Raw genomic sequence first — 27984 nt, 5'->3', positions numbered from 1 at the left:
GTGCATCTTGGGCATCAGGCTTCTGCATTGCAGATGTATGTAAGGCCACCACCTGGTCTTTGGTTCACTTGTTTACTACGTCTTACCAGGTTGATGTTCAGGCCTTGGCTGATGCAGCCAGGTCACAGGGTGCTTCAGACTGCTGTTTGGTTTGGGTTTTTGGGCTTTTTTGGTGATTTTGAGGGGCCTGTTGGCTTCTTGCTTCTAGTTGCACCATTGCTTGGTTGGACCCACCAGGTTGTAATTCAGACTGATTCAGCCAAGGTTTGGATTCCTTCCCTTCCAGTTGACTGCTCATTCTACTAGATCCATCAGTGCATCCTGGGAATCAGGCTTCTGCATTGCAGATGTATGTAAGGCCACCACTTGGTCTTTGGTTAACTTGTTTACTACGTCTTACCAGGTTGGTGTTCAGGCCTTGTCTGATGCAGCCAGGTCACAAGGTGCTTCAGGCTGCTGTTTGGTTTGGTTTCCAGACCTTTTTTTGGTGATTTTGAGGGGCCTGTTGGCTTCCTGCTTCTCGTTTCACCATTGCTTGGTTGGATCCATCAGGTTGTAATTCAGACTGATTCAGCCAAGGTTTGGGTGCCTCCCCTTCCAGTGACAGCTTATCCTACTAAGCACTAAGGTTCTTCAGGCTGCTGTTTGGGTTATGGACCCTTTGTTTTAGTGTTTTTGAAGAATCTGTTGACTGGTTTTGTTAATTTTTTTTTTTTATCACCCTCCCCTTTTGGTAGCGCTTTGGTAAGCCTCATCTATCTCTGAATCTGCCTATAATCCTCTGATGTATCAACAAGAAAGTTGGATTTTCAGCTTACCTGTGAAAATCCATTTTTTGGAGTACAGTACAGGATACGGGACACCCTCCCCTCTGTGGTTTTCTTTTTGCTTGCTGTAAGTCGGAGGGGGTCTTCAAGGCTTTTTTTTTTTTTTTTGCTATCAGTCCCCAGAAGGTACCTACCTATAACCCAGTCGTCTTTGTACTGTACTCCAAGAAGTGGACTTTACAGGTAAATCAAAAAGTCACATTTTTTGCCCCCCCCCAAAAAAAAAACACTTGGCTTTTTAAAATTTGATTGAATTATGAACAAATAAAAGCTTTCGAACTCTCTCTGTTCATTTGGTTTTTGGTTCTCCTATATCTTGAAGGTTTGAGTCACTTTCATGTATCCATTGAGGGTAGCTGACCCCAGCCAAAGAGCGTAATGGATTCCACTTGTCTTTCTGGACAGGGTTATACGCCCCCCCACATCATCCAAAACTGAGACAAAAAAGTTCTGGCTTTAGATATACTCGATCCGAGACTCCTTCCATAAATCACATTCAGACATCCGAGCAGATGTCGTAGTTTTTGTTCGATGCGTTTCTTCGTCTTTAAACATTTCTTCTTGGAGTTTTGAGGAACATCGTCCTTCTTCTCCGGTCAGCTTTGCTTCTTCGCAGACGTCTGTTTTGCATCGAGTCCTCTAGCCGGGGACATTCATCTTCTTATCTCCCGAATATGTAAGTGGATATTGGGTGCCGTGTCAAGGTCTCTGCGGGATTTGCATACTCCTTCGTGTTTTGCATGGTTCGTGGCCTCGCCTGTTGGATATGGCGCTCTCTCTGCCGTGTGCAAAGTCCAGAGTCTTAAGGAGGAACTCCAGGCAAAATGAGAGCTGCTGTACCTGCTATCCATTTCTGTCCATCTAGTCCAAGGATTTACACAGCTCTGGCAGAGCAGGAGACCTGATTTTTGCACTTCAGTAACAATTAACCCTTTCACCACCATGACCATGGAACACACCTTCATAAAATGCCAGTCCCCCCACACACACAAGCTTCCACCATGTTTCCCAGGCTCCACACGCCCATAGGTAGACCTGGAACTGGCATGGTGGGTGCCACCAGGCAGAGTGGAGGGAGATCTTCTAACAGCAATCTCCCCTTCCTCCTAATGACCTGGAAAATGATAGGTAAAACTTCACTTCTGGGTCCTGATGTCACTTTCGCCAGCCAGTATGGCTGGAGAAGAAGCTAATTGGATTGCAATTTAGGTTCCATTTGCTTCACTGAAGAACAGGTGAGACATCTATTAGACCCGTGATGCTTCATTAAACGGAACCTGTCAACAAATATCATCACTTATTGCTCCTTATTTGGTAGAAGAAAAAAAAAGTTTAAAAAAATGAAAGTTGCACCTAAGAAGCCTATGAAAATTGTTGATCACTCAAGGAACCCCTAGTAACTTCTGGAGGAACCCTAGGAGTCCACAGAACCTTGGATGAGAAAGGCCGTGTTAGAGACTACCCCAAACCCAAGATTTCCATTTGACAGTCATATTGCTTCTTCGTGCTCTGGAGAGATCTCAAAGGGGGCTTCCTGCTCCTCGTTCCACCATCGCTGGGTGTTTCCGACCTATTTGGTCAAGATTTTGGTGCCTCCTCTTCCAGTGACTCCTCATTCTACTAAATCCCATCAGTGCATCCTGGGCTTTTCAGGATCCAGCTTCTTTTTTTGCCTTTGTAAGGCCACCACCTGGTCTTTGGGTCATGGTTCCCAAGTTTTACCAGGTGGGATATTCAGATCTTGGCAACTTACGATCACAAGGTGCTTCAGGCTACTGTTTGATTCGGAGTCTGGACCATTTTTTGAAGGACCTCTTGGCATATTTTTATTTTTTTTTATTTTTGCCCTCCCCTCATTGGTATTGCTTTGCAAAGTACAAGTTGTTTCTGAATCTGCCTGCGTCCCGTACTGTATGATCGAGAAAATTAGAATTTTCGACTTTAGCTCAACCCCAACATACATGCACATATGAATGTAAATGCACGAGTCAGGGGAAGTACCCGAGTCAGGTTCATCCAGCGCCCAGGGCAAGGATGCCGAACTGCACCCCCCTTTATACGCTTTTTGGGATTTTTTTTTCTCAAAAAATATGTAGCCTAAACTGATGAAGAAATTAGATTTTTTACATTTTTTTTATTGGATATGTACAATAGCAGAAAGCTGGGTGGATTTGATTTAAATCATAATTTTTAAAGAACAACTGTCATTTCTGTCCCTCAGAGGCTCCTCCTCTGACCCCCTGTTGGCTCCTCCTCTGACCCGCTGCTGGCTCCTCCTCTGACCCGCTGCTGGCTCCTCCTCTGACCCGCTGTTGGCTCCTCCTCTGACCTCCTGTTGGCTCCTCTTCTGACCCCCTGTTGGCTCCTCCTCTGACCTCCTGTTGGCTCCTCCTCTGACCCGCTGTTGGTTCCTCCTCTGACCCGCTGTTGGCTCCACTTCTGACCCGCTGCTGGCTCCTCCTCTGACCCCCTGTTGGCTCCTCCTCTGACCTCCTGTTGGCTCCTCTTCTGACCCCCTGTTGGCTCCTCCTCTGACCTCCTGTTGGCTCCTCCTCTGACCCGCTGTTGGTTCCTCCTCTGACCCGCTGTTGGCTCCTCTTCTGACCCGCTGTTGGCTCCTCCTCTGATCCGCTGTTGGCTCCTCCTCTGACCCGCTGTTGGCTCCTCCTCTGACCCGCTGTTGGCTCCTCCTCTGACCCGCTGTTGGCTCCTCCTCTGCTCTTTAAATGTAAGGACTTATTCTTGCTGGTAGTTAGAATCTTTAATATTTACAAACAAAATGAAGGTTTCCTATTTAGAATAATAAGCTGTCAGGTTAGTAAAACAGCGATATCAGAACCGATCCAATCATACAGTTTGTAGTGTACATAGATTTGCACAACAATGGGATAAAGGAATATTCCTGAATTTTGTTTTATCTCATGGTTACTGTGACATTGTGTGAATGTATCAATGCAGTGCATGTTATCTCAGCTTGCAGAGCTTGGATTAATTGAATGAGTTTACCAAAAATGTAAATATTGCAGAATATACAGCCTCGTGCTACATAACTAAGCACCATTTCATGCTGAATAAACAAAATTATTAATGTATCATAAATAGAAAACTATCTTTAGATAGATTTTTACTCCAAAAGCATTTTATTAAAATACATTTGCTGAAAATCAAAAAAATCTGATTTAAATTAAAAAAAAATTTGATTGAAATATAAAAAAAATAAATCCGATTTAAATGAAAAAAAAAAATCTGATTTAAATATAAAAAAAAATTAATTTTCTTTATTTTTTATTTTATTTTTTTAAATCATTGATTTTTATCCACCCTGGCAGAAATAAAAAAAATTGTGTTTTTTTTTTTTTTTTTCTTCAATATTGTCGGACTTTTTTTCTTTATAGCGCAAAAAATAAAAACCGCAGAGGTGATCAAATACCACCAAAAGAAAGCTCTATATGTGGGGAAAAAAGGACTTAAATTTTGTTTGGGCACAGCATCGCACGACCGCGCAATTGTCAAAGCGACACAGTGCCGCATCGCAAAATATAGCCTGGTCAGGAAGGGGAATAAACCTTCCGGAGCTGAAGTGGTTAAACGTGTGCAAAAAAAAAAAAACAGAAAAAAAAAAACGAAGGGTTAAAGTGCCGCAAACTTCCAGAATCTGCTGGAGGAGTTGAAATTGTCACTTTACTGATTTTTAGGCTCCGCCCATTTTTTAAGGGACCGTACCGCCACAATAGTGCGGTGAAAGGTACTCCAATCACATCGTTTGTAGTTTGCGAGGCGATTCCCGCGGCGTCCGCTTTGCTATTTTCGCCTCCTGAACCTCCATATTGTAAATGGCTGTTGCCGTGGTGACTTCATACTTTTTTTTTTTTTTTTTTTTCGTTTTGCGCATTTCTGAGATTAATGGTGAAATTAGAGACGGGGTTTTATCGTTCAACATCTGTCGGCTCGGAGTCTGTCGGGTTTAACCCCTTCCTGCCGGGGAGGAACGCGGCGCGGCCTGCGACTCTGTCTTGGCGTCTTTTAGGGACGATGATAAAATAGTCCGGCAGGATAGATTTCATTTTCAAAGTTGGTTTTCGAGAACCGTCTTTATAATTCTATGACTTTGGTCCCAACTGATTTCTTTCTTTGGAAGTAGTGTTTAAGGGGTTGGAACCTCAGATCCTTAACACCCCCAAAAGGTCAGCACCATCTTTGTTCTGGCATCCTCCTAGGGTCACCATCTACTTCCCGGACTGAGATGCCGGATCAGAGATGACACAATCATGTAAATGAGGAAAATGCTTCCTCCTGCCTGCAGCAGACAGATGACATCATCTCAGCCTAGGCAAAGTCACTTGGAAGCAGCAGACTGATGATATGATCTCAGCCTAGGCAAAGTCACTTGGAAGCAGCAGACAGATGACATCATCTCAGCCTAGGCAAAGCCACTGGGGGGAGAGGAGACTGAGAAAACACTTTCTTCTGCCTGAAACAGACCAATGACGACATCTCAGCCTAGATAAAGTTACTGGAGGGGAGGAGACTGAGCAAAAGCTTCCTCCTGCCTGCAGCAGACTAATGACATAATCTCAGCCTAGGCAAAGTCACTTGGAAGCAGCAGACAGATGACATCATCTCAGCCTAGGCAAAGCCACTGGGGGGAGAGGAGACTGAGAAAACACTTTCTTCTGCCTGAAACAGACCAATGACGACATCTCAGCCTAGATAAAGTTACTGGAGGGGAGGAGACTGAGCAAAAGCTTCCTCCTGCCTGCAGCAGACTAATGGTATAATCTCAGCCTAGGCAAAGTCACTGGGGGAGGGGAGACTGAGAAAATGCTTCCTCCTGCCTGCAGCAGACTAATGACATAATTGCAGCCTAGACAAAGTCTCTGGGGGAGTGGAGACTTAGAAAACACTTTCTTCTGCTTGACGCAGACCAATAACGACATCTCAGCCCAGGTAAAGTTACTGGAAGGGAGGAAACAGAGGAAATGCTTCCTCCTGCCTGCAGTAGACTGATGACATCATCTTAGCCTAGACAAAGTCACTAGGGGAGGGGAGATGGAGGAAATACTTCCTCCTACCTGTAGCAGACTGATGATATCACCTTGGACTAGGCAGAGTCACTGGGGGAGGGGAGACTAAGGAAATGCTTCCTGTTACTTGCAGCAGACAGATGACATCGGCTCAGGGCGAAGGCACAGACCAGCTTTACAATTTTGCAGTCTGATCACTGGGGGGAAAGGAGATTATGGTAATGCTTCCTCTTACCCGCAGCAGACTGGTGATATTATCTCAGCCTAGGCAAAGTGACTGGGGGAGGGAACTGAGGAAATGCTTCTTCCTGCCAGCAGCAGACCGATGACATGTCAGCCTAGGCAAAGTGACTGACTGGAGTTTAAGGACGGCTTTTTCTATGATAAAAGGTGGAAGTTTTTGGAAGAAGGATCCATGCAGATAGAGATTGAAGCTCCGACACGATTGCTGCAGGACGGGAGTGCCGACCACTAACCCGCTCTGCTGGCTCAGAAGCTTCCAGAAGGTAATGTTTGCTTTTTTTTCTCCCCTTAATATTCCCATCACAGACGTTCCATTCCCACTAATTACCTCTAAAGGATCTAATGACGGCGAAAAACAAAACCCATTGCGGTTTTTATCGGCGGTGGAACGTCGTCCCCAAAAGGATTGTGGGAAAGGTGTCAGGTATAATGCCGTTCTCCAGACGGGGCCCCCTACAGGTGGGTCAGCGGCCTGTGAAATTGCCTCGTAAATGGCTTCTTGGAAAAATCGGCGCGGTTTGGTGTCCCGCACGAGCCGGCACCAAACCGCATAACTACTATGGAGGGCTTACTGTGAAGTAACATTTATGTTGGGGGAGGGGGAGGGGTGGAAGAAAGAAAAAAAAAATTCTCTCCAGGTCAGCTGTATACATTGTAATACAAACTGGTAAACTGCCTTTAGGATTCTTACCTGCTTGTGTTCTGTAGCTCCTGAGAACAGACCCCGTCCTTGATTCTTCTCAACGTTTGGGAACGTTCTTTCTTTCGTATAGTCACATGATCAGATTTATAGCAAAATGCCCCCAGAGTCCGTCTGCACGTGTAGAAGTGTCCCCCCCATGGTCCAAGCCCTCACTGCATAAACATGAAGACCTCGCAGGGATGACCATCTCCTGTATCATGTCTGCAGTCTCTGACCATCTCCTGTATCATGTCTGCAGTCTCTGACCACCTCCTGTATCATGTCTGCAGTCTCTGACTATCTCTTGTATCATGTCTGCAGTCTCTGATCATCTCCTGTATCATGTCTGCAGTCTCTGACCACCTCCTGTATCATGTCTGCAGTCTCTGACTATCTCTTGTATCATGTCTGCAGTCTCTGACCGTCTCTTGTATCATGTCTGCAGTCTCTGACCGTCTCTTGTATCATGTCTGCAGTCTCTGACCGTCTCTTGTATCATGTCTGCAGTCTCTGACCGTCTCTTGTATCATGTCTGCAGTCTCTGACCATCTCCTGTATCATGTCTGCAGTCTCTGACTATCTCTTGTATCATGTCTGCAGTCTCTGATCATCTCCTGTATCATGTCTGCAGTCTCTGACCGTCTCTTGTATCATGTCTGCAGTCTCTGACCGTCTCTTGTATCATGTCTGCAGTCTCTGACCGTCTCTTGTATCATGTCTGCAGTCTCTGACCGTCTCTTGTATCATGTCTGCAGTCTCTGACCGTCTCTTGTATCATGTCTGCAGTCTCTGACCGTCTCTTGTATCATGTCTGCAGTCTCTGACCTTCTCCTGTATCATGTCTGCAGTCTCTGACCACCTCCTGTATCATGTCTGCAGTCTCTGACCATCTCTTGTATCATGTCTGCAGTCTCTGACTATCTCTTGTATCATGTCTGCAGTCTCTGACCATCTCCTGTATCATGTCTGCAGTCTCTGATCATCTCTTGTATCATGTCTGCAGTCTCTGACTATCTCTTGTATCATGTCTGCAGTCTCTGACCATCTCCTGTATCATGTCTGCAGTCTCTGACCATCTCCTGTATCATGTCTGCAGTCTCTGACCTTCTCTTGTATCAGGTCTGCAGTCTCTGACCATCTCTTGTATCATGTCTGCAGTCTCTGACCATCTCTTGTATCATGTCTGCAGTCTCTGACCATCTCTTGTATCATGTCTGCAGTCTCTGACCATCTCTTGTATCATGTCTGCAGTCTCTGACCATCTCTTGTATCATGTCTGCAGTCTCTGACCATCTCCTGTATCATGTCTGCAGTCTCTGACCATCTCTTTTGTAGGAAGTCACAAGGTGAGAGGCTACAGCAGGGGCTGTCCTCTTGAGCTCTAGTCCAGTGTCTTTGCTTAGCCTAAATTGATGTCATCAGTCTGCCGCAGGTAGAAAGAAGCATTTCTTCAGTTTCCTCCCCAATGATCAGACTGTACATTGTAACTTTGTCAAGAGGTGAGAGGGGCTGGTCTGTGACAGCCAATAACTTGACAGGCACCCGAACTTCTATGATTGTGTCATGAAGGCAACTCCGACCAGGAAGTCGGCGGTGACCCTGGCTGATGCCTGAACAAAGATGGCGCCGTCCTTCTGGAGAGGAGAGCAGATGATGACGTTGTTAGGGGGTGTCCTGTGATCTCTGTGAGAGGGAATAAATACCTGGAAGTGTTTATACTGACACAGGACTCAGCGTGATGACGGGTCCACTTTAAGAAGGGTGACATATAAAGGTGGCGGGGCTCATCGCTCATCGTGTATCTTGAAGCGATCGTATTAAGGGAAGTCACCTTGCTCTCTCTAACCAGGTTGTGTTTTCTCCCGCAGGGATACTTCCTCCTGTTCGAGTCCATGCTGGATTCCGTTATTTATGCCAAAGACAAGTTCCTGGCGCCCGGCGGAGCAGGTTCGTATGGAAATTTCCACCCCCCCTTCCCCCCCCAGAACAGAACATTACGGGGGGACGGCGTGAACCCTTCGCTGTCGTTGGCGTTCCGCATGGCTGGGCTCCCCTCCTCCCCCCCCTGTGCTCTACAGATGAGCGATGGCGCCATTAGCACTCGCTCAGAGCCGCCTTCTTTTTTTAAATCGCCGAATTTAAATATTTAAATGTGTTGTTTAGATTCAGGAGAGAAACCCTCCGGAACTTTCCCCCTTAAAGATTTGTTCTTGTCTGTGGGATCTTCACATCAGTCTCTGCGCCAGAGGAGCTTACACTCTAATGTTCCCCCCCCCCCCCCCCCCTCCACAGTCACACACTATTATTATTATACATTTTTATAGCTCTGACATATACTGCAGTGCTGTACAGAGATCACTGAGCCAGTCACATCAGTCTCTGTACCAGAGGAGCTTACACTCTAATGTCCCCTCCCCCACAGTCACACACTATTATACATTTATATAGCTCTGACATATACTGCAGTGTTGTACAGAGAGCACCGAGCCAATCACATCAGTCTCTGTATCAGAGGAGCTTACACTCTAATGTCCCCTCCCCCCACAGTCACACATTGTTATACATTTGTATAGCTCTGACATATACCACAGTGCTGTACAGAGATCACTAAACCAGTCATATCAGTCACCAGAGGAGCTTACACTCTAATGTCCCCCCCACAGTCACACACTATTATCATTATGTTTATTATTATTATACGTTTTTATAGCTCTGACATATAGCTGGCATATAGCTCTGTCACATCAGTCTCTGCACCAGAGGAGCTTACACTCTAATGTCTCCTCCCCCCACACTCACACACTATTATTATTATACATTTATATAACTCTGACATATACCGCAGTGCTGTACAAAGAACACTGAGCCAGTCACATCAGTCTCTGTACCAGAGGAATAGAAAAGGATATGGATTGCGCACAGTCTGGTAGGATTGCGCACAGTCTGGTAGGATTGCGCACAGTCTGGTAGGATTGCGCACAGTCTAGTAGGATTGCGCACAGTCTAGTAGGATTGCGCACAGTCTAGTAGGATTGCTCACAGTCTGGTAGGATTGCGCACAGTCTGGTAGGATTGCGCACAGTCTGGTAGGATTGCACACAGTCTGGTAGGATTGCGCACACTCTAGTAGGATTGCGCACAGTCTGGTAGGATTGCGCACAGTCTGGTAGGATTGCGCACAGTCTGGTAGGATTGCGCACAGTCTAGTAGGATTGCGCACAGTCTGGTAGGATTGCGCACAGTCTGGTAGGATTGCGCACAGTCTGGTAGGATTGCGCAGTCTGGTAGGATTGCGCACAGTCTGGTAGGATTGCGCACAGTCTGGTAGGATTGCGCACAGTCTGGTAGGATTGCGCACAGTCTGGTAGGATTGCGCACAGTCTGGTAGGATTGCGCACAGTCTAGTAGGATTGCTCATAGTCTAATAGGATTGCTCATAGTCTGGTAGGATTGCTCATAGTCTAGTAGGATTGCGCTTAGTCTAGTAGGATTGCTCATAGTCTGATAGGATTGCGCACAGTCTAGTAGGATTGCTCATAGTCTGATAGGATTGCGCACAGTCTGGTAGGATTGCGCACAGTCTGGTAGGATTGCGCACAGTCTGGTAGGATTGCGCACAGTCTGGTAGGATTACGCACAGTCTGGTTGGATTGCGCACAGTCTGGTAGGATTGCGCACAGTCTGGTAGGATTGCGCACAGTCTGGTAGGATTGCGCACAGTCTGGTAGGATTGCGCACAGTCTAGTAGGATTTCGCACAGTCTGGTAGGATTGCGCACAGTCTGGTAGGATTGCGCACAGTCTGGTAGGATTGCGCACAGTCTGGTAGGATTGCCCATATAGTAGGATTGTGCATAGTCTAGTAGGATTGCGCATAGTCTAGTAGGATTGCGCATAGTCTAGTAGGATTGCGCATATAGTAGGATTGCGCATAGTCTAGTAGGATTGCGCATATAGTAGGATTGCGCATAGTCTAGTAGGACCCCAACATTCCACTAGACATTTAATGTAACCAAAAAGTATAAAACAATAATGTGGCTCTCCAATAATAAAGAGTGAAAAGACCTGGACAGGGACCAATGAGGTCCAAACAGTAAATATAATGAATGAACAACCAATGTCAGAAAATAATAATGATGATGAACAAGAAATAAAAGTGATAAAAAGGAAATATTCAAAGTGAATAATGAAAAAAATGAATAATGAAAGTTCATAAATGATCATCGTGGGAAATCCATCTTGAAGGTGAATGATGTGGATGGAAGACGTCTCTCTTCTCAAGGTGAATGGAAACGCGATCTTTAGGGGCAAACAATGAAGGAGAAGGTCGGCACGCTGACCCGAGATGGTGGACTTCGTATATTGTACAGCATAAGACCCCATAACACACTATCAGATTTTCTGCAGATTTTTGTCTTCGGATTTACCAAAACCACATAATATGAGGTCAAAGCTGAAGACCCCTTTCACACTGGAGGTGTTTTTCAGGCGCTTTTCGGCTAAAAATAGTGCCTGAAAAACGCCTCCCCTGCAGTCCCACTGTGAGATCCCGAGTGCTTTCATACTGGGGCAGTGCGCTGGCTGGACCTTAGAAAAAGCCCTGCAAGCAGCATCTTTGGGGCAGTGGAGGAGCCGTGTATTCACCCCCCCTGCCCATTGGAATGCATAAGCTGCGCTGTCGAAGCGCCTGAAAAGCGATTCTGCAGCAACGCTTTTAACCCGTTCTTCAGTCGCTAGCGGGGGGTTAAAAGCTCCCCGCTGTCAGTAGCACAAACAGTATCCAGTGATTCCACGAGCGTCCTCCAACGCGTTTCGTCCTTTTGGACACCCAGATGATGTCCAATAGGACGAAACGCGATGGATAACGCTCGTGGAATCACTGCATACTGTTTGTGCTACTGAAAGATTTTAGAGTGTTTTTATCCAGATTTCTGTAAGCGTAACCCCCTTTTTTACATTAAACCTTTTCATACAGTGTCACACTAGGTGCGGTTTTCTGGGGGGTTTTTTATTCCCTCTTACTTTGGACGCGGTTCATATCACACCATCAAGTCTGTTATCTGATGTTGGAACCTCTTCTCTTAATACCTGATGGGACTCATCCTCCAAATCATCAATTTTTCCATGCACATCATTTACCTTCAAGATGGATTTCCCATGATGCTTCACTTATAAACTTTGATTTATTCATTTTTTTCATTATTCACTTTGAACATTTTCTTTTTATCATTTTTACTTCTTGGTTCATTATTATTATTTTCTGACATTGGTTGTTCCTTCACTATATTTACTGTTTGGACCTCATCGGTCCCTATCCAGGTTTTTTCACTATTTATTATTGGAGCATCACATTATTGATTTATACTTTCTGCACCAGAGGAGCTTACACTCTAATGCCCCCCCACAGTCGCACACTATTATTATTATACATTTATATAGCTCTGACATATACCGCCGTACTGTACAGAGATCACTGAGCCAATCACATCAGTCACTGTACCAGAGGAGCTTACACTCTAATGTCCCCCCCACAGTCGCACACTATTATTATTATACATTTATATAGCTCTGACATATACCGCCGTACTGTACAGAGATCACTGAGCCAATCACATCAGTCTCTGTACCATTGGAGCTTACACTCTAATGTCCCCTCCCCCCACAGTCACACACTATTATTATACACTGAACAGCCAGAACATTATGACCACTGACAGGTGAAGTGAATACCACTGATTATCTCATTACAACGGCACCTGAAAGTGGGTGGGATATATTAGGCAGCGAGTGAACATGTTATCCCTGAAGTTGATGTGTTGAAAGCAGAAATAATTGACAAGTGTAAGGATTTGAAGGACTTTGACACGGGCCACATTGTAATGTCTAGAGTCTCTAGATGACTGGAGCAGATCAACTCCAATACTGCAGCTCTTGTGGAATGTTCCCCGATCTGCAGTGGTCCCAGGAAGGAAAACCGGCCAACCGGTGAAAGAGTGATGGGCGGCCAAGGCTCATTGATGGAGGTGGGGGAGGGAAGACTTATTGATGTACTTGGGGAGGGAAGTGGACCTATATTTTGTAATTATTCAATTCATTTTTTCTATTTTATGCATTTATTTTATTCATTTTTTTCATATTTTATTTGTATTTATTTTTTTTTATTTTGTATTTATATACTTTTTTTGACTCATTTCATTATTTTATGTATTTTAGTTATTATTTTTTGTTGTTTTTTTTTATTTTATTTGTACTTATTTATTCTTGATTTTAATTCTATTTATTTGCTTTTTGTATTTATTTTATTCTTTGTTTTTTGTTATTGTATTACTTGATTTTATTTATTGTGTTTTGTGTACTTTGTATTTATTTATTCACCTTATTATTTTACAGTAGGTGTTTATTTTATTTGTGGTCATTTTATTCATTTACATATTTGTATTTTATTATTTTGTTTGTATTTGTTTCATTCATTTTTATACTTTGTGCTTTTCTAAATATGTATAGTATCCCACACTGCCTACTTAAATACCTAAGTGTGTAGCTTTAAGGGGGGGGGGGGGTGGCCGCAAACAGTTGAAATTGTTTTCCCACTATCCCAAATGCAAATGATGCAGATAATATTTATCAATATTTATCTGCATCATATACATTGTATTTAATTTATTTATTCTTTTTTTATTATTATTTTTTTTGTATATAATTTGTACTTTTTTATTATTTTATTGTTTTTATTTGTGGTTTTCATTTGAATACTTTTTGTGTTTATTTTATTTATTCATTCTTTTTTGTTATTCTATTTTATTTGTATATAATTTGTACTTTTTTTTCTTATTTGTTTTTGTTTTATTCATTTGAATATTTTGTGTTTATTTTATTTATTCATTCTTTTATTATTATTATATTTTATTTGTATATAATTTGTACTTATTTTATTTATTGCTGTTTTATTCTTTTGTTTGTATTTATTTTATTTATTATTTTTCTTTTATTTAAATTTTTTGTTTGTATTTATTTTAATTATTCTTTTTTTTTTTTAATTCTTTTAACCTATATTTATTTTATTTGTATACTTTGTAGACATTCTCATTTTGTAGAGGATCCCCCACACTTCGCCTCTATCCCATCGGGGGGGGGGGGGGGGGGGACGTTTTACGTTCACATGTGCAGAGCCGGTTGTCCTTGTGGCCCTTTTCTTTATTTAAACTTTTTTTTTTTTCTTTGATTACTCGTCTCCCTCACACATCAGATTTTGCGGGGGATTGGCGGCGGGGCTGGCCGTGTTCCGTTTAATGCTGACACGTCTCAATGCAGTCCTCTCCCGGCCCCTCAGCCCGGCTCCGGAGTCTATTGTAGCGTGACGCACTGCGTTGCTTTAATGACTTTTCATTGCCACGCGTTCATCACCGCAGCGCCATTGTGCCGTAATGTGCTTCCAGGCTGCCGCCAGAACAAAAGGCAGCGCCCGCGATTATGCGAAGAATTCAATTACACCCTCCGACGTTACATGCTTCGTAATTGTTCATTTTCCTCCTCGTCTCTGTCGCACGTGCGGGGAGCGTTGTAGGGAAGACTGTTCCGTCTCCGAGCGCCACGCGGGCTGCTGCTTGGGGGTTTTGTAGACGTGCCTCGGGATAAAACCCCATTGAGAATTTTTTTTTATTAGTATATCTCTGGGATGTAAGGGGTGTATTCATATTTATAATGCAGTGACTGTGACTTTCCCCAATCATTCGCTGCAGCTAAATCTTCCTGGTGCACGTGTTAATTGGCATGATTGATTCACCTGCCATAAATGTAACATTTATTGCTGTATAAATATGTCCCTTTTACGTTTCCAGTGACTTTGCTTAGGCTGAGACAATGTCATAAGTCTGCTGCAGGCAAGAGGAAGCATTTCCTCAGTCCCCTCTCCCCTCAATGATCAGTCTGCAACATTGTCACAAGGTGAGAGGCTGCAACAGAGGGCTGTCCTCTTGAGCTCTAGTTCAGTGACTTTGGCAGTGCCACCCAGCCCCCCCGGCAGTGCCCCACAACCTGCTGCAGATCCTTTAGGCGCCCATCATACCCTCAACCTTCATTAGTGTGCCACCCAACTCCCCCCGGCATTGCCCCACCAACCCACTGCAGAGCCTTTAGCCCTCATTGTGCCCTCAACCTCCAGTGTCCCACAGTGCCACCCATCCTCCCACAGTGCCTCCCGAAGACCCTGGAAGTGCCCTACAGACTGTTGCAGAGCCCTCCGCTCCCCATTGTGCCAACCACCTCCAACAGTGCCCCCGAAGCCCCTGAAAGTGTTCCACAGACAGACTATTGCAGAGCCATCAGCCCTACATTGTGCCACCCACGTTCAATACACCCCCTAAAGACCCTGGATGTGCCCCACAGCCTGTTACAGAGACTTTAGCCCACATTGTGCCCTCAACCTCCAACAGTGTGCCCAATCCTCCCACAGTGCCACACATCCCCCAGTAGTGCCCCCCAACTTGCTGCAGAGCCTTTAGCCCCCCCCCCCCTTTGTGCCCTCAACCTCCATCAGTGTCCCAAGGTGCCCCCGAAGACTCTGGAAGTGCCCCACAGACTGTTGAAGAGCCCTCAGCTCCCCATTGTGCCACCCACCCCCAACAGTGCCCCTGAAGCTCCTGAAAGTGCCCCACAGACTGACTGTTGCAGAGCCATCAGCCCCACATTGTGCCACCCACATTCAATAACCCCCCGAAGCCCCTGGATGTGCCCCACAGCCTGTTGCAGAGACTTTAGCCCCACATTGTGCCCTCAACCTCCCAACATTGTCTCACAGTGCCACCCAGCCCCCGGCAGTGCCCCCCAACCTGCTGCAAAACCTTTAGCCCCTCATTGTGCCCTCAACCTCCAACAGTGTCCCAAAGTGTCCCCTATCCTCCCGCAGTGCCACACAGCCCCCAGTAGTGCCCCCCCCCCAACTTGCTGCAGTGCCTTTGGCCCCCCATTGTGCCCTTAACCTCCATCAGTTTCCCACAGTGCCCCTGAAACCCCCAGAAGTGCCCCACAGACTATTGCAGAGCCCTCAGCTCCCCATTGTGCCACCCACCTTCAATATACCCCTGGAGCCCCTGGAAGTGCTCTACAGCCTGCTGCAGAGCATATAGCTCCCCATTTTGCCCTCAACCCCCAACAGTCTCCCCGATCCTCCCACAGTGCCACCCAGCCCCTGGCAGTTCCCCCAACCTGCTGCAGAGTCTTCAAATCCTCTTTGTGTCCTCAACCTCCAATAGTATCTTCAGTGTCCCCAGCCTTCAATATACCCCTGAAGCCCCTGGAAGTGCCCCCCTGACTATTGCAGAGCCATCAGCCCTCCATTGTGCCCCCCCACCTTCAGTATACCCTCAAAGCCCCTGGAAGTGCCACCCTGACTGTTGCAGAGTTATCAGCCCCCCCCATGTGCACCCCACCTTCAATAGACCCCCCCCCCCCCCCAAGCCCCTGGAAGTGACCAACAACAGCCTGTTGCAGAGCCATCAGCCCCCTTTTGTGCCCCCTGCCTTCAATATACCCCCAAAGCCCCTGAAAGTGCCCCATAGACTGTTGCAGAGCCATCAGCTTCCCTATTGTGCCCCCCTGCTTTCAAAATCCCCCAAAGCCTCCTTATTGTGCCCTCAGCCTCAAACAGTGTGCCACAGTACCGACCAGCTTCCTGAAATGCCCCTCAGCTCCTGGAAGTGTCCCACAGTGCAGAGTTTTCAGCACCCCCATTGTGCCCCCCAACTTCCAACAGTGCCCCATAACTCATTGCAAGTGCCACACAGACTCCTGTAAAGCCCTTCAGCCCCCATTGTGCCCCCCAACCTCCAACAGTGCCCCCCAGACACATCACAGTTAATATAAATAAATATGTGATGACAGGTCCACTTTAAGTAAATATGCGGTATGGTAAACCCCTCTTCCCGTTGTATACTGTATGTTACATTGTATATAATTGTGATGTTTAATGAACGTGTCCGGGTGCCGCTCGGCAGGGCCTGGTATCTGGCGTTGGATTTCCCGTCCTCTTAGCCCATGTACGGTGTGAGATTTGTGACACGTTCCCCGGGAACGAATGACCGGCGTACTGGGCCTCCCTCCGCCACGATTGTTACCGATGACAAATGATCGCGGAGCGCTGAACTGAGAAGGACGCAGATGTCAAAGCCATGAATCTTCAGATAGGCCGCGAGCCGCGCTTTCTGTCCAATCAGCATTTTGTTAATTTTACCTGCGAGGGAAAATAATTATTCATCTTTTTTTTTTTTTTACCCGCTGGTCGGGGGTGACGTTGTAATTGGATTACAGAAGCCAGCATCAGGCAGCCGTGGTGTGGACTGAGCTCGGAAGTGACGTGCGGTAAACCAAAGTCAACGGCATGCTCAGTGCCTGAGTTCTAAGGGTCACCACACATGTTACAATCCAATTGTACAATCTTCTTTTAGATCTACTTCCTATCGACTATCTAGTACTAGGGCTGTCCTGGTTGGATACAGATCGGTTGGATAGATTAGGTAGGTTCTCATGATAGTTTTGGTCAGTCTGAAATTGATTGTAACGTGTAATGTGTATGGTGACCCTTAAGCTAGCCATAGTTCTCAACCACCGGCCCACCGCCCCCCTCCCATGTCTCCAGCCTGCTGCAGATCCCCCTAACTTTCCAGAGTGCCTTCCAGCGCCCAACTTCCCATAGTGGCCAGCAGTGCTCCTCAACTTCCCTCAGTGCCCCTTGAACCACCTGAGAGCCCTCAGCCCCCACAGTGTTCTCCAACTTCCCTCAGTGCCCCAACAGTGTTCCCCAACTTCCCTCTGTACCATGCAGCCCCTGGAAGTTTACCACAGCCTGTTGCAGAGCCTTTAGTCCCTTATTGTGCCCCCCCTGCCTTCAATATACCCCTGAATCTCATGGAAGTGCCCTCCAACGTACTGCAGAGCCTTCAGCCCCTTATTGCGTCCTCAAACTGCAACAGTATCCCACGGTGTCCACCAACCTCCCACAGCGCCCCCTCAGCCCTTGGAAGTTCCCCACGGGCTTTTGCAGAGCCATCAGCCCCCCATTGTTCCCCCAGCCTTCAATGAACCCCCAAAGCCCCTGGAAGTGCTCCTCTTGACTGTTGCAGAGCCTTTAGCCCCTCATTGCGCCCAAAGCCTCAAACAGTGTGCGCCCAAAGCCTTAAACAGTGTGCCACAGCGCCGCCCAGCTTTCTTGAAATGCCCCTCACCCCCTGACAGTGCCCCACAACCTGTTGCAGAGTTTTCAGCCACCCCATTGTGCCCCCAGTCTTCAGTAGTGCCTCCGAGCCCCTGGAAGTGCCCCATAGCCTTTTACAGAGCCATCAGCACCCCATTGTGCCCCCAGCCTTCAGTAGACCCCCAAAGCCCTTAGAAGTTTCCCCTGACTGTTGCAGAGCCTTTAGCCACCCATTGTGCCCCCAGCTTCCAACAGTATCCACAGTGTCCCCCAACCTCCCACAGTACCCCCAAAGCCCCTGGGAAGTGCCCCCGACTGTTGCAGAGCCTTTAGCCCCCCATTGTGCCCTCAGCCTTCCAACAGTTCCCCATAGCCCCTAAAAGTGCCTCACAGCCTTTTGCAGGGCCCCCCCCCCCCCATTCTGCCCCCAGCCTTCAACAGTACCTGGAGGTGCCCCACAGGCTGTTGACGAATCTTTAGCCCCTCATTGGCTTTCATCCTCAAGCAGTGTGGCACAGTGCCCTCCAGTCCCTGGCAGTGCCCCACAGCCTGTTGAAGGACCTTCAGCCCCTCTTTGTGCCCCCAACCTCAGATAGTGTGCCACTCAGCTTCCTGAAATGACCCTTGGCACTGGCAGAGTCCTGGGCCTGTTTCAGAACCTTTAGCACCCCCCTATTGTGCCCCCAGCCTTTAACAGTGCCCCTGAGCCCCTGGAAGCCTTCACCCCTCTATTGTGCAACCAGCCTTCAGTTCCTTATTGTGCCATCAACCTCAAGCATTGTGCCACAGTGCCTCTCAGTCCCTGGCAGTGCCCCACGGCCTTTTGTAGAACCTTTAGCCCCCCATTGTGCCCCCAACCTCTAACAGTGCCCTATCCCAGCCCCTGGAAGTGCCCTACAGTTTGTTTCAGAGCTTTCAACCCCCCATTATACCCCCAACTTCCAACAGCATCTCCCAACCTCCCACAGTATTGCCCAACTTCTTACAGCGCCGCTCAGCCCCTGGCAGTGCCCTCCAGCCTGCTGCGGAGCCTTTAGCCCCCCCCATTGTGCCTCCAACCCCCCCTAAGGAACCCTTTGGTCGCCCACAGTGTCCCTGCAACTCCCCCAGCCCCCTCCATAGATCCTGTCCCCCACAGTTGACCCCGGCATCCTCCTTGTAGAGCCAAGTCTGATGCAGAGTCCCCTAACCCCCTCTTTTTTAAATTCCAGTATATATCCCATAGTTTGTAGAAGCTATAACTTTTGCGCAGGTCAATCAATATACACTGATTGGGATTTTTTTTTTTTACCAAAAATATGTAGCAGAATACATATCGACCTAAATTTATGAAGAAATTAGTTTATAGTGCAAAAAAAAAAAAAATGCAGAGGTGAACAAATACCACCAAAAGAAAGCTCTATTTGTGGGGAAAAAGGACATATATTTTATTTGACCGCGCAATTGTCGGTTAAAGTAACGCAGTGCCGTTTTGCAAAAAATGGCTTGATCATGGGGGGGGTTAAATCTTCTGGAGGTGTCAAGTGGGTATTAAACATGCTAATTCAGTGGTCATTGGATCTACCGTATCCAAATCCAAAGCAGACATTAATTGTCTGGAGTTTCGTTGAATCCTCCAACGTGGATTGTTCCTTGAAGCCTCCTCTACAGACACTCAGAGGTAGAGTCCTACTTTACCGGGAAGATTTAGGTGGTGACAGGCGCGGGGCGCTCTGCACTCGGTGTAGGTCACACTTGGTGATATTTGTATTTTCTGCTCCATAAAGATCCTTTATTGCCGCATTTGAATGCGCTGATTGTTTCTGAAATGAATCGTCGTAAAAGCGTTCAGCAAGGAGAGGCGAAAAAGTCAAAATACACCTAATAACCGATTCTGATATAAATCCACAATGTTCACCGTTATATACAGAAATTCCCAAAAGAGAGTACACCCCTCACATTTTTGTAAATATTTTCTTCTATCTTTTCATGTGACAACACTGAAGAAATGACACTTGTCTACAATGTAAAGTAGTGAGTGTACAGCTTGTATAACAGTGTAAATTTGCTGTCCCCTCAAAATAACTCAACACACAGCCATTAATGTCTAAACCGCTGGCAACAAAAGTCAGTACACCCCTAAGTGAAAATGTCCAAATTGGGCCCAAAGTGTCAATATTTTGTGTGGCCACCATTATTTTCCAGCACTGCCTTAACCCTCTTGGGTATGGAGGTCACCAGAACTTCACAGGTTGTCACTGGAGTCCTCTTCCCCTCCTCCATGATGACATCACAGAGCTGGTGGATGTTAGAGACCTTGCGCTCCTCCACCTTCCATTTGAGGATGTCCCACAGATGATCAATAGGGTTTAGGTCTGGAGACATGCTTGGCCAGTCCATTACCTTTACCCTCAGCTTCTTTAGCAAGGCAGTGGTCGTCTTGGAGGTGTGTTTGGGGTCGTTATGTTGGAATACTGCCCTGCTGCCCAGTCTCTGAAGGGAGGGGATCATGCTCTACTTCAGTATGTCACAGTACATGTTGGCATTCATGGTTCCCTCAATGAACTGTAGCTCCCCAGTGCCGGCAGCACTCATGCAGCCCCAGACCATGACACTCCCACCACCATGCTTGACTGTAGACAAGACACACTTGTCTTTGTACTCCTCACCTGGTTGCTGCCACACACACTTGACACCATCTGAACCAAATACGTTTATCTTGGTCTCATCAGACCACAGGACATGGTTCCAGTAATCCATGTCCTTAGTCTGCTTGTCTTCAGCAAACTGTTTTGCGGGCTTTCTTGTGCATAATCTTTAGAAGAGGCTTCCTTCTGGGACGACAGCCATGCAGACCAATTTGATGCAGTGTGCGGCGTATGGTCTGAGCACTGACAGGCTGACCCCCCACCCCTTCAACCTCTGCAGCAATGCTGGCAGCACTCATACATCTATTTCCCAAAGACAACCTCTGGATATGACGCTGAGCACGTGACCTCAACTTCTTTGGTGGACCATGGCGAGGCCTGTTCTGAGTGGAACCTGTCCTGTTATACCGCTGTATGGTCTTGGCCACCGTGCTGCAGCTCAGTTTCAGGGTCTTGGCAATCTTCTTATAGCCTGGACCGTCTTTATGTAGAGCAACAATTCTTATTTCCAGATCCTCAGACAGTTCTTTGCCATGAGGTGCCATGTTGAACTTCCAGTGACCAGTATGAGAGAGTGAGAGCGATAACACCAAATTTAACACACCTGCTCCTCATTCACACCTGAGACCTTGTAACACTAATGAGTCACATGACACCGGGGAGGGAAAATGGCTAATTGGGCCCAATTTGGACATTTTCACTGTTATACAAGCTGTACACTCACTACTTTACATTGTTGCAAAGTGTCATTTCTTCAGTGTTGTCACATGAAAAGATAGAAGAAAAGATTTACAAAAATGTGAGGGGTGTACTTAGCTTTGTGAGATACTATACAAGCTGCATATTCAATTACCTGCACGGCATCAGCCAACGTCTAAACTAAAGGCATTTTTTTTTCTAATTGTCTGATGATTGACGTGTGTTGGGCTGCTTTGCATAATGCGTGCCCAATAAAATAACAATTACAATTTTTTCATAGACTGTATTATTTTGTAAAGCTCTGCGTAAACTGTTGGTGCTATATATTATTATAATGCTGAGTATTGTGTGTGGCCCTGTTGTGGGGGCCAAAGTTGAGGCCTCCTGCACCTTGCAAGTTGACTACCACTGTTGTAGTGGATTGGTGGTGTGAATGTATGTCCAATGAAAAGTCCATTGAGAAGTGATATTTGGCTCAGACACCCACTAACTGTATGAGCTCTGATTTTCACACATTTATAAGATTACCCCCCCCCTTTATATATATATATAATAGTGGGGACAGAAAGTATTCAGACCCCCTTAAATTTTTCACTCTTTGTTATATTGCAGCCATTTGCTAAAATCATTTAAGTTCATTTTTTCCCTCATTAATGTACACACAGCACCCCATATTGTACACACAGCACCCCATATTGTACACACAGCACCCCATATTGTACACACAGCACCCCATATTGTACACACAGCACCCCATATTGACAGAAAAACACAGAATTGTTGACATTTTTGCAGATTTATTAAAAAAGAAAAACTGAAATATCACATGGTCCTAAGTATTCAGAACCTTTGCTCAGTATTTAGTAGAAGCCCCTTTTGATCTAATACAGCCATGAGTCTTTTTGGGAAAGATGCAACAAGTTTTTCACACCTGGATTTGGGGATCCTCTGCCATCCCTCCTTGCAGATCCTCTCCAGTTCTGTCAGGTTGGATGGTAAACGTTGGTGGACGGCCATTTTTAGGTCTCTCCAGAGATGCTCAATTGGGTTTAAGTCAGGACTCTGGCTGGGCCATTCAAGAACAGTCACAGAGTTGTGAAGCCACTCCTTCGTTACTTTAGCTGTGTGCTTAGGGTCATTGTCTTGTTGGAAGGTAAACCTTCGGCCCAGTCTGAGGTCCTGAGCACTCTGGAGAAGGTTTTCATCCAGGATATCCCTGTACTTGGCTGCATTCATCTTTCCCTCGATTGCAACCAGTCGTCCTGTCTCTGCAGCTGAAAAACACCCCCACAGCATGATGCTGCCACCACCATGCTTCACTGTTGGGACTGTATTGGACAGGTGATGAGCAGTGCCTGGTTTTCTCCACACATATCGCTTAGAATTAAGGCCAAAAAGTTCTATTTTGGTCTCATCAGACCAGAGAATCTTATTTCTCACCATCTTGGAGTCCTTCAGGTGTTTTTTTTAGCAAACTCCATGCGGGCTTTCATGTGTCTTGCACTGAGGAGAGGCTTCCGTCGGGCCACTCTGCCATAAAGCCCCGACTGGTGGAGGGCTGCAGTGATGGTTGACTTTCTACAACTTTCTCCCATCTCCCGACTGCATCTCTGGAGCTCAGTCACAGTGATCTTTGGGTTCTTCTTTACCTCTCTCACCAAGGCTCTTCTCCCCCGATAGCTCAGTTTGGCCGGACGGCCAGCTCTAGGAAGGGTTCTGGTTGTCCCAAACGTCTTCCATTTAAGGATTATGGAGGCCACTGTGCTCTTAGGAACCTTAAGTGCAGCAGAAATTTTTTTGTAACCTTGGCCATATCTGTGCCTTGCCACAATTCTGTCTCTGAGCTCTTCAGGCAGTTCCTTTGACCTCATGATTCTCATTTGCTCTGACATGCACTGTGAGCTGTAAGGTCTTATATAGACAGGTGTGTGGCTTTCCTAATCAAGTCCAATCAGTATAATCAAACACAGCTGGACTCAAATGAAGGTGTAGAACCATCTCAAGGATGATCAGAAGAAATGGACACCACCTGAGTTAAATATATGAGTGTCACATTAAAGGGTCTGAATACTTAGGACCATGTGATATTTCAGTTTTTCTTTTTTAATAAATCTGCCAAAATGTCAACAATTCTGTGTTTTTCTGTCAATATGGGGTGCTGTGTGTACATTAATGAGGAAAAAAATGAACTTAAATGATTTTAGCAAATGGCTGCAATATAACAAAGAGTGAAAAATTTAAGGGGGTCTGAATACTTTCCATCCATCCCCACTATATATAATATTATATATAATATATATATATATATATATATATATATATATATATATATATACCCTAATGACCCCCACCTAATATTGAGTAGGTCTCCCTTTTGCCACCAAAACAGCCCTGACCTGACAAGGCATGGACTCCACTAGACCTCTGAAGGTACGTTGTGGTATCTGGCTACCAAGCCATCACTAGCAGATCCTTTAAGTCCTGTAAGTTGTGAGGTGGGACCTCCATGGATCGGACTTGTTTTTCCAGCACATCACAGATGCTCAATTGGATTGAGATCTGGAAAATCTTGAGGCCAAGTCAACACCTCCAACTCATTGCTGTGTTCCTCAAACCATTCTTGAACCATTTTTGCAGGGTGGCGGGGCGCATTATCCTGCTGAAAGAAGCCACTGCCTTCAGTAAATACTGTTACAATTAAGGGGTGTACTTGGTCACCAACAATGTTTAGGTAGGTGGTGGTACCTGTCAAGTAACATCCACATGAATGTCAGGAGCCAAGGCTTCCCAGCAGAACATTCCCCAAAGCATCACATGACTGCCCCTCCGCCGGCTTGTCTTCTTCCCATACTGCATCCTGGTGCCATCTCTGCCCCAGGTAAGTGGCGCACCCGGCCATCCACATGATGTAAAAGTTAAAACGTCATTCATGAGACCAGCCAACCTTCTTCCATCACTCTGTGCTCCAGTTCTGATGCTCACATACCCATCGTATGCGTTTTTAGCTGTGGACACCCTGACCAGTCTGCCGTTACACAGTTCCCCATACACAACAAACCGGGATGTCCATTTTTTCTGCTTTCTACACATCAACTTCAGGGACAACATGTTCATATGCGGCCTATATATATATATATATATATATATATATATATATATATATATATATATATATATATATATATATATATATAAATACAGAGCCTTGAAAAAGTATTCATACCCCTTGAAATTTTCCACATTTTGTCATGTTACAACCAAAAACGTAAATGTATTTTATTGGGATTTTATGTGATAGACCAACACAAATTGGACATAATTGTGAAGTGGAAGGAAAATGATAAATGGTTTTCAACATTTTTTTTTACAAATAAATATGTGAAAAGTGTGGGGGGTACATTTGTATGGCGCCCCCCCGGAGTCAGTAGTTTGTAGAACCGCCTTTCGCTGCAATAACAGCTGATGTTCAGGGTAATGTGCAGTGTTAGTTTTCCGCCACACATACGTTGCTCTTAGGGCCGGTTCACACCATAGAAACGCAGTCAGGATGCATTCTCGGTGCTTTTCTGCAGTGCAGTGCGTTTTTGGTGTGTTTTTAATGCAGTCCTGTGCTCCCCCCCTCTTTTTTCTTAACCTTAAATAAGGACAAGTGTGTTCCAGAGTGTTTTTGGTGCATTTTGCAGCGTACCAGTACACTCCAGTGCAGGAAAAATGCAGCATATTCTACTTTTTTTCTGGAACCAAAACGCACTGGAACTGCAAGCACTGCTGTGAACCATGCCATTGAAAACCATATAATCAAACCATATATTCTACTTTCCATGCGTTTTTGATGCAGAAAAAAAAAACGCACTGGACTGCATGTGGTGTGGACTGTCCCTTAGGCAAAAAAGTTCAATTTTGGCCTCATCTGACCAGATCACCTTCTTCCACATGTTTGCTGTGTCCTCCACATGGCTTCTCACAAACTGCAAACAGGACTTCTTATGACTTTCTTTCACCAATGTCTTTCTTCTTGTCACTCTTCCATAAAGGGCAGATTTGTGGAGAGCACGACTAATAGTTGTCCTGTGGACAGATTCTCCCACCTGAGCTGTGGATCTCTGCAGCTCCTCCAGAGTTACCATGGACCTCTTGGCTCTTCTCTGATGAATGTTCTCCTTGCCCGGCTGGTCAGTTTAGGTGGACGGCCATGTCTTGGTAGGTTTGCAGTTGTGCCATACTCATTCCATTTTCGGATGATGGATTGAACAGAGCTCCATGAGATGTTCAAAGCTTGGGAGATTTTATTATAACCTAACCCTGCTTTATATTTCTCCACAACTTTATCCCTGACCTGTCTGGTGTGTTCCTTGACCTTTATGATGCTGTTTGTTCACTAAGGTTCTCTACCAAACCTCTGAGGGCTTCACAGAACAGTTGTATTTATACTGAGATTAAATTACACACAGGTGGACTCTATTTACTGATTAGGTGACTTCTGAAGGCAATTGGTTTAGTTGGGGGTATCAGAGTAAAGGAGGCTGAATACAAATGCCCCCACCACACTTTTCACATATTTATTTGTAAACAATTTGAAAAACCATTTATCATTTTTCTTCCACTTCACAATTATGAGCCGCTTTGTGTTGGTCTATCACATAAAATCCCAATAAAATACATTAACGTTTTTTGGTTGTAACATGACAACATGTGGGAAATTTCAAGGGGTATGAATACTTTTTCAAGGCACTGTGTGTGTGTGTGTGTGTGTGTGTGTGTGTGTGTGTGTGTGTGTGTGTGTATATATATATATATATTTATTTGTATATTTTTCCCCCTCCTGCATTCATGTCTATAGTAGTCTGTGTGTCTTTTTCAGTGTACCCGGACCGCTGTACCCTCAGCCTGGTGGCATTGTGTGATCTGGAGAAGCACGCTGGGAAGCTGGCCTTCTGGGATGACGTCTATGGATTTAACATGTCGTGTATGAAGAAAGCCGTCTTACCGGAGACTGTAGTGGAGGTTGTGAACCCGGACACCATCATTTCCCAACCATCTATTATAAAGGTAACAATGGAGAAGGTTGCCTTATTCATGGAGTGTGTTGTCTTGTCTTTTGGTCTCCAGCCTTTAGATAGAAGCTGAACTCTAGGCAGGTATAAAAGAGACAAATCAAAAAGCTTTGTGTTTTATTAATACATCAGTAAATGTATTTTTTTAAATACAAGAAAGTAAGTGCCTGAATGTGACCTGGTATCGGCCTCTTCCAGTCCTTCTACAACAGAACTCTGAATGGGAAAGGAAGAAGCTAGTACAATGAGCCAATCAGTGCATGTGCTGGCAAGATGAATTCCGATAGGAGAAGAGAGCTTAGAGATGAGCTCTTCACTGTGCTGCTTCTCCTTTCACTGTCCAGTCACAGGTTGGGGGCTGGTCCGGGATGATCTCAGCTCAGATGACATGGGTTGAATGCTGCTGGCCATTGGGCTGAGGAAAATCTCTGGATTATAGTGGTTGTGGTGAACCCTTTACAAGCGCTTTTTGCTACAGGTAAGCCTATAATAAGGCTTACCTGTAGCTACACTGGATATCTCCTAAACCTGCACGGTTTAGGAGACGTCCCCTGTATTTGCATGTGCCGACGTCATCGGCACATGCGCACTGAAGCACGTGCCGTTACCGGCGGCTCCCACGTGTGACAGGAAGATGAGCTCACCATTGTGCTGCTTCTCCATTCACTGTCCAGTCACAGACTGGGGGCTGGTCCGGGACATCTAGAGGCAGAAAAAAAGAATTACAAGGAAACCTCTAGATTAAAGCTGAATGTTGCAATAAAAGCAGGTTTCAGTGTTCCCTCCCTAATGAGCCATTCATGTTTATCTTGTTATTTTTTCTTGGAGTTCTGCTTTGAGCTGTAGTGGTTGGCAAAGCTAACCTGCCAGGCAAAAAGGATTTAAAGAGAACCTGTACTTCCCTGTACTGCAGAGCTCAGAATATGAGAGCAAGAAACAGTATAATGAGCCAATCAGTGCATGTGCTGCCAATAATCATGCTGATAGGAGGAAAGAGCAGATGAGTTTTTATCACTTTTGCCTTTCTCCTTTCACTGTCCAGTCATGGGTTGGAGGCTGGTGGTGGGGTGGGGCCTCAGCTCACGTGAAGTGGGTTGAATGCTGCTGGCTATTGAACTGAGGACATCTAGAGGCAGAAGAAGGCATTACAAGGAAACCTCTTGACTAAAGCTGAGTGGTGCAGTAAAAGCAGGTCTCAGTGTTCCCTCCCTAATGAGCCATTCATATTTATCTTTTTATGTTTTGTTGGAGTTCTGCTTTGAGCTGTAGTGGTTGGCAAAGCTAACCTGCCAGGGAAAAAATGAATCGAAGTGAAGCTGCACTTCCTGTACAGCAGAGCTCAGAATGGGAGAGCAAGAAACCGTACAATAAGCCAATCGGTAAATGTGCTAACAAGAAGCATGCTGATGGGTGGAGTAGAGAGATGAGCTCATCACTGCGCTGCTTCTCCTTTTTAGGCTGGGTTCACACCTATGCAAATTGGATGCAGGTTTTTCCCCCGCATCCAATTCGCATGGTAGGAGATCGTGACCGGCTCTCTATGGAACCGGTTCACATATCTCCTCTGCGCCTCCGGTGCAAATTTGCGCTGGGGTCCTGTGCGTCTTTTGGTCCGTTTTCAGGTCCGAATTCAGACCAAAA

At 45.8% G+C, this 27984-nt stretch overlaps 1 protein-coding gene across 1 annotated transcript in view; it reads left to right on the top strand.

Moving 5' to 3' along the window:
- PRMT3 (protein arginine methyltransferase 3) overlaps nt 1-27984 on the top strand; it is a 147427-nt gene that overhangs the window by 54673 nt on the left and 64770 nt on the right. The window contains exons 11-12 of the mRNA XM_073604033.1: nt 8645-8723; nt 26151-26338. Coding sequence (XP_073460134.1) covers nt 8645-8723; nt 26151-26338 — 267 coding nt within the window. The remainder of the gene's footprint in view (nt 1-8644; nt 8724-26150; nt 26339-27984) is intronic.

Source organism: Aquarana catesbeiana, linkage group LG11, assembly GCF_042186555.1.
Source record: "Aquarana catesbeiana isolate 2022-GZ linkage group LG11, ASM4218655v1, whole genome shotgun sequence".
NCBI lineage: Eukaryota > Metazoa > Chordata > Amphibia > Anura > Ranidae > Aquarana > Aquarana catesbeiana.
The sequence above is the reverse complement of the archived record's forward strand: the minus strand, read 5'-3'. Positions and strand labels throughout refer to the sequence as shown.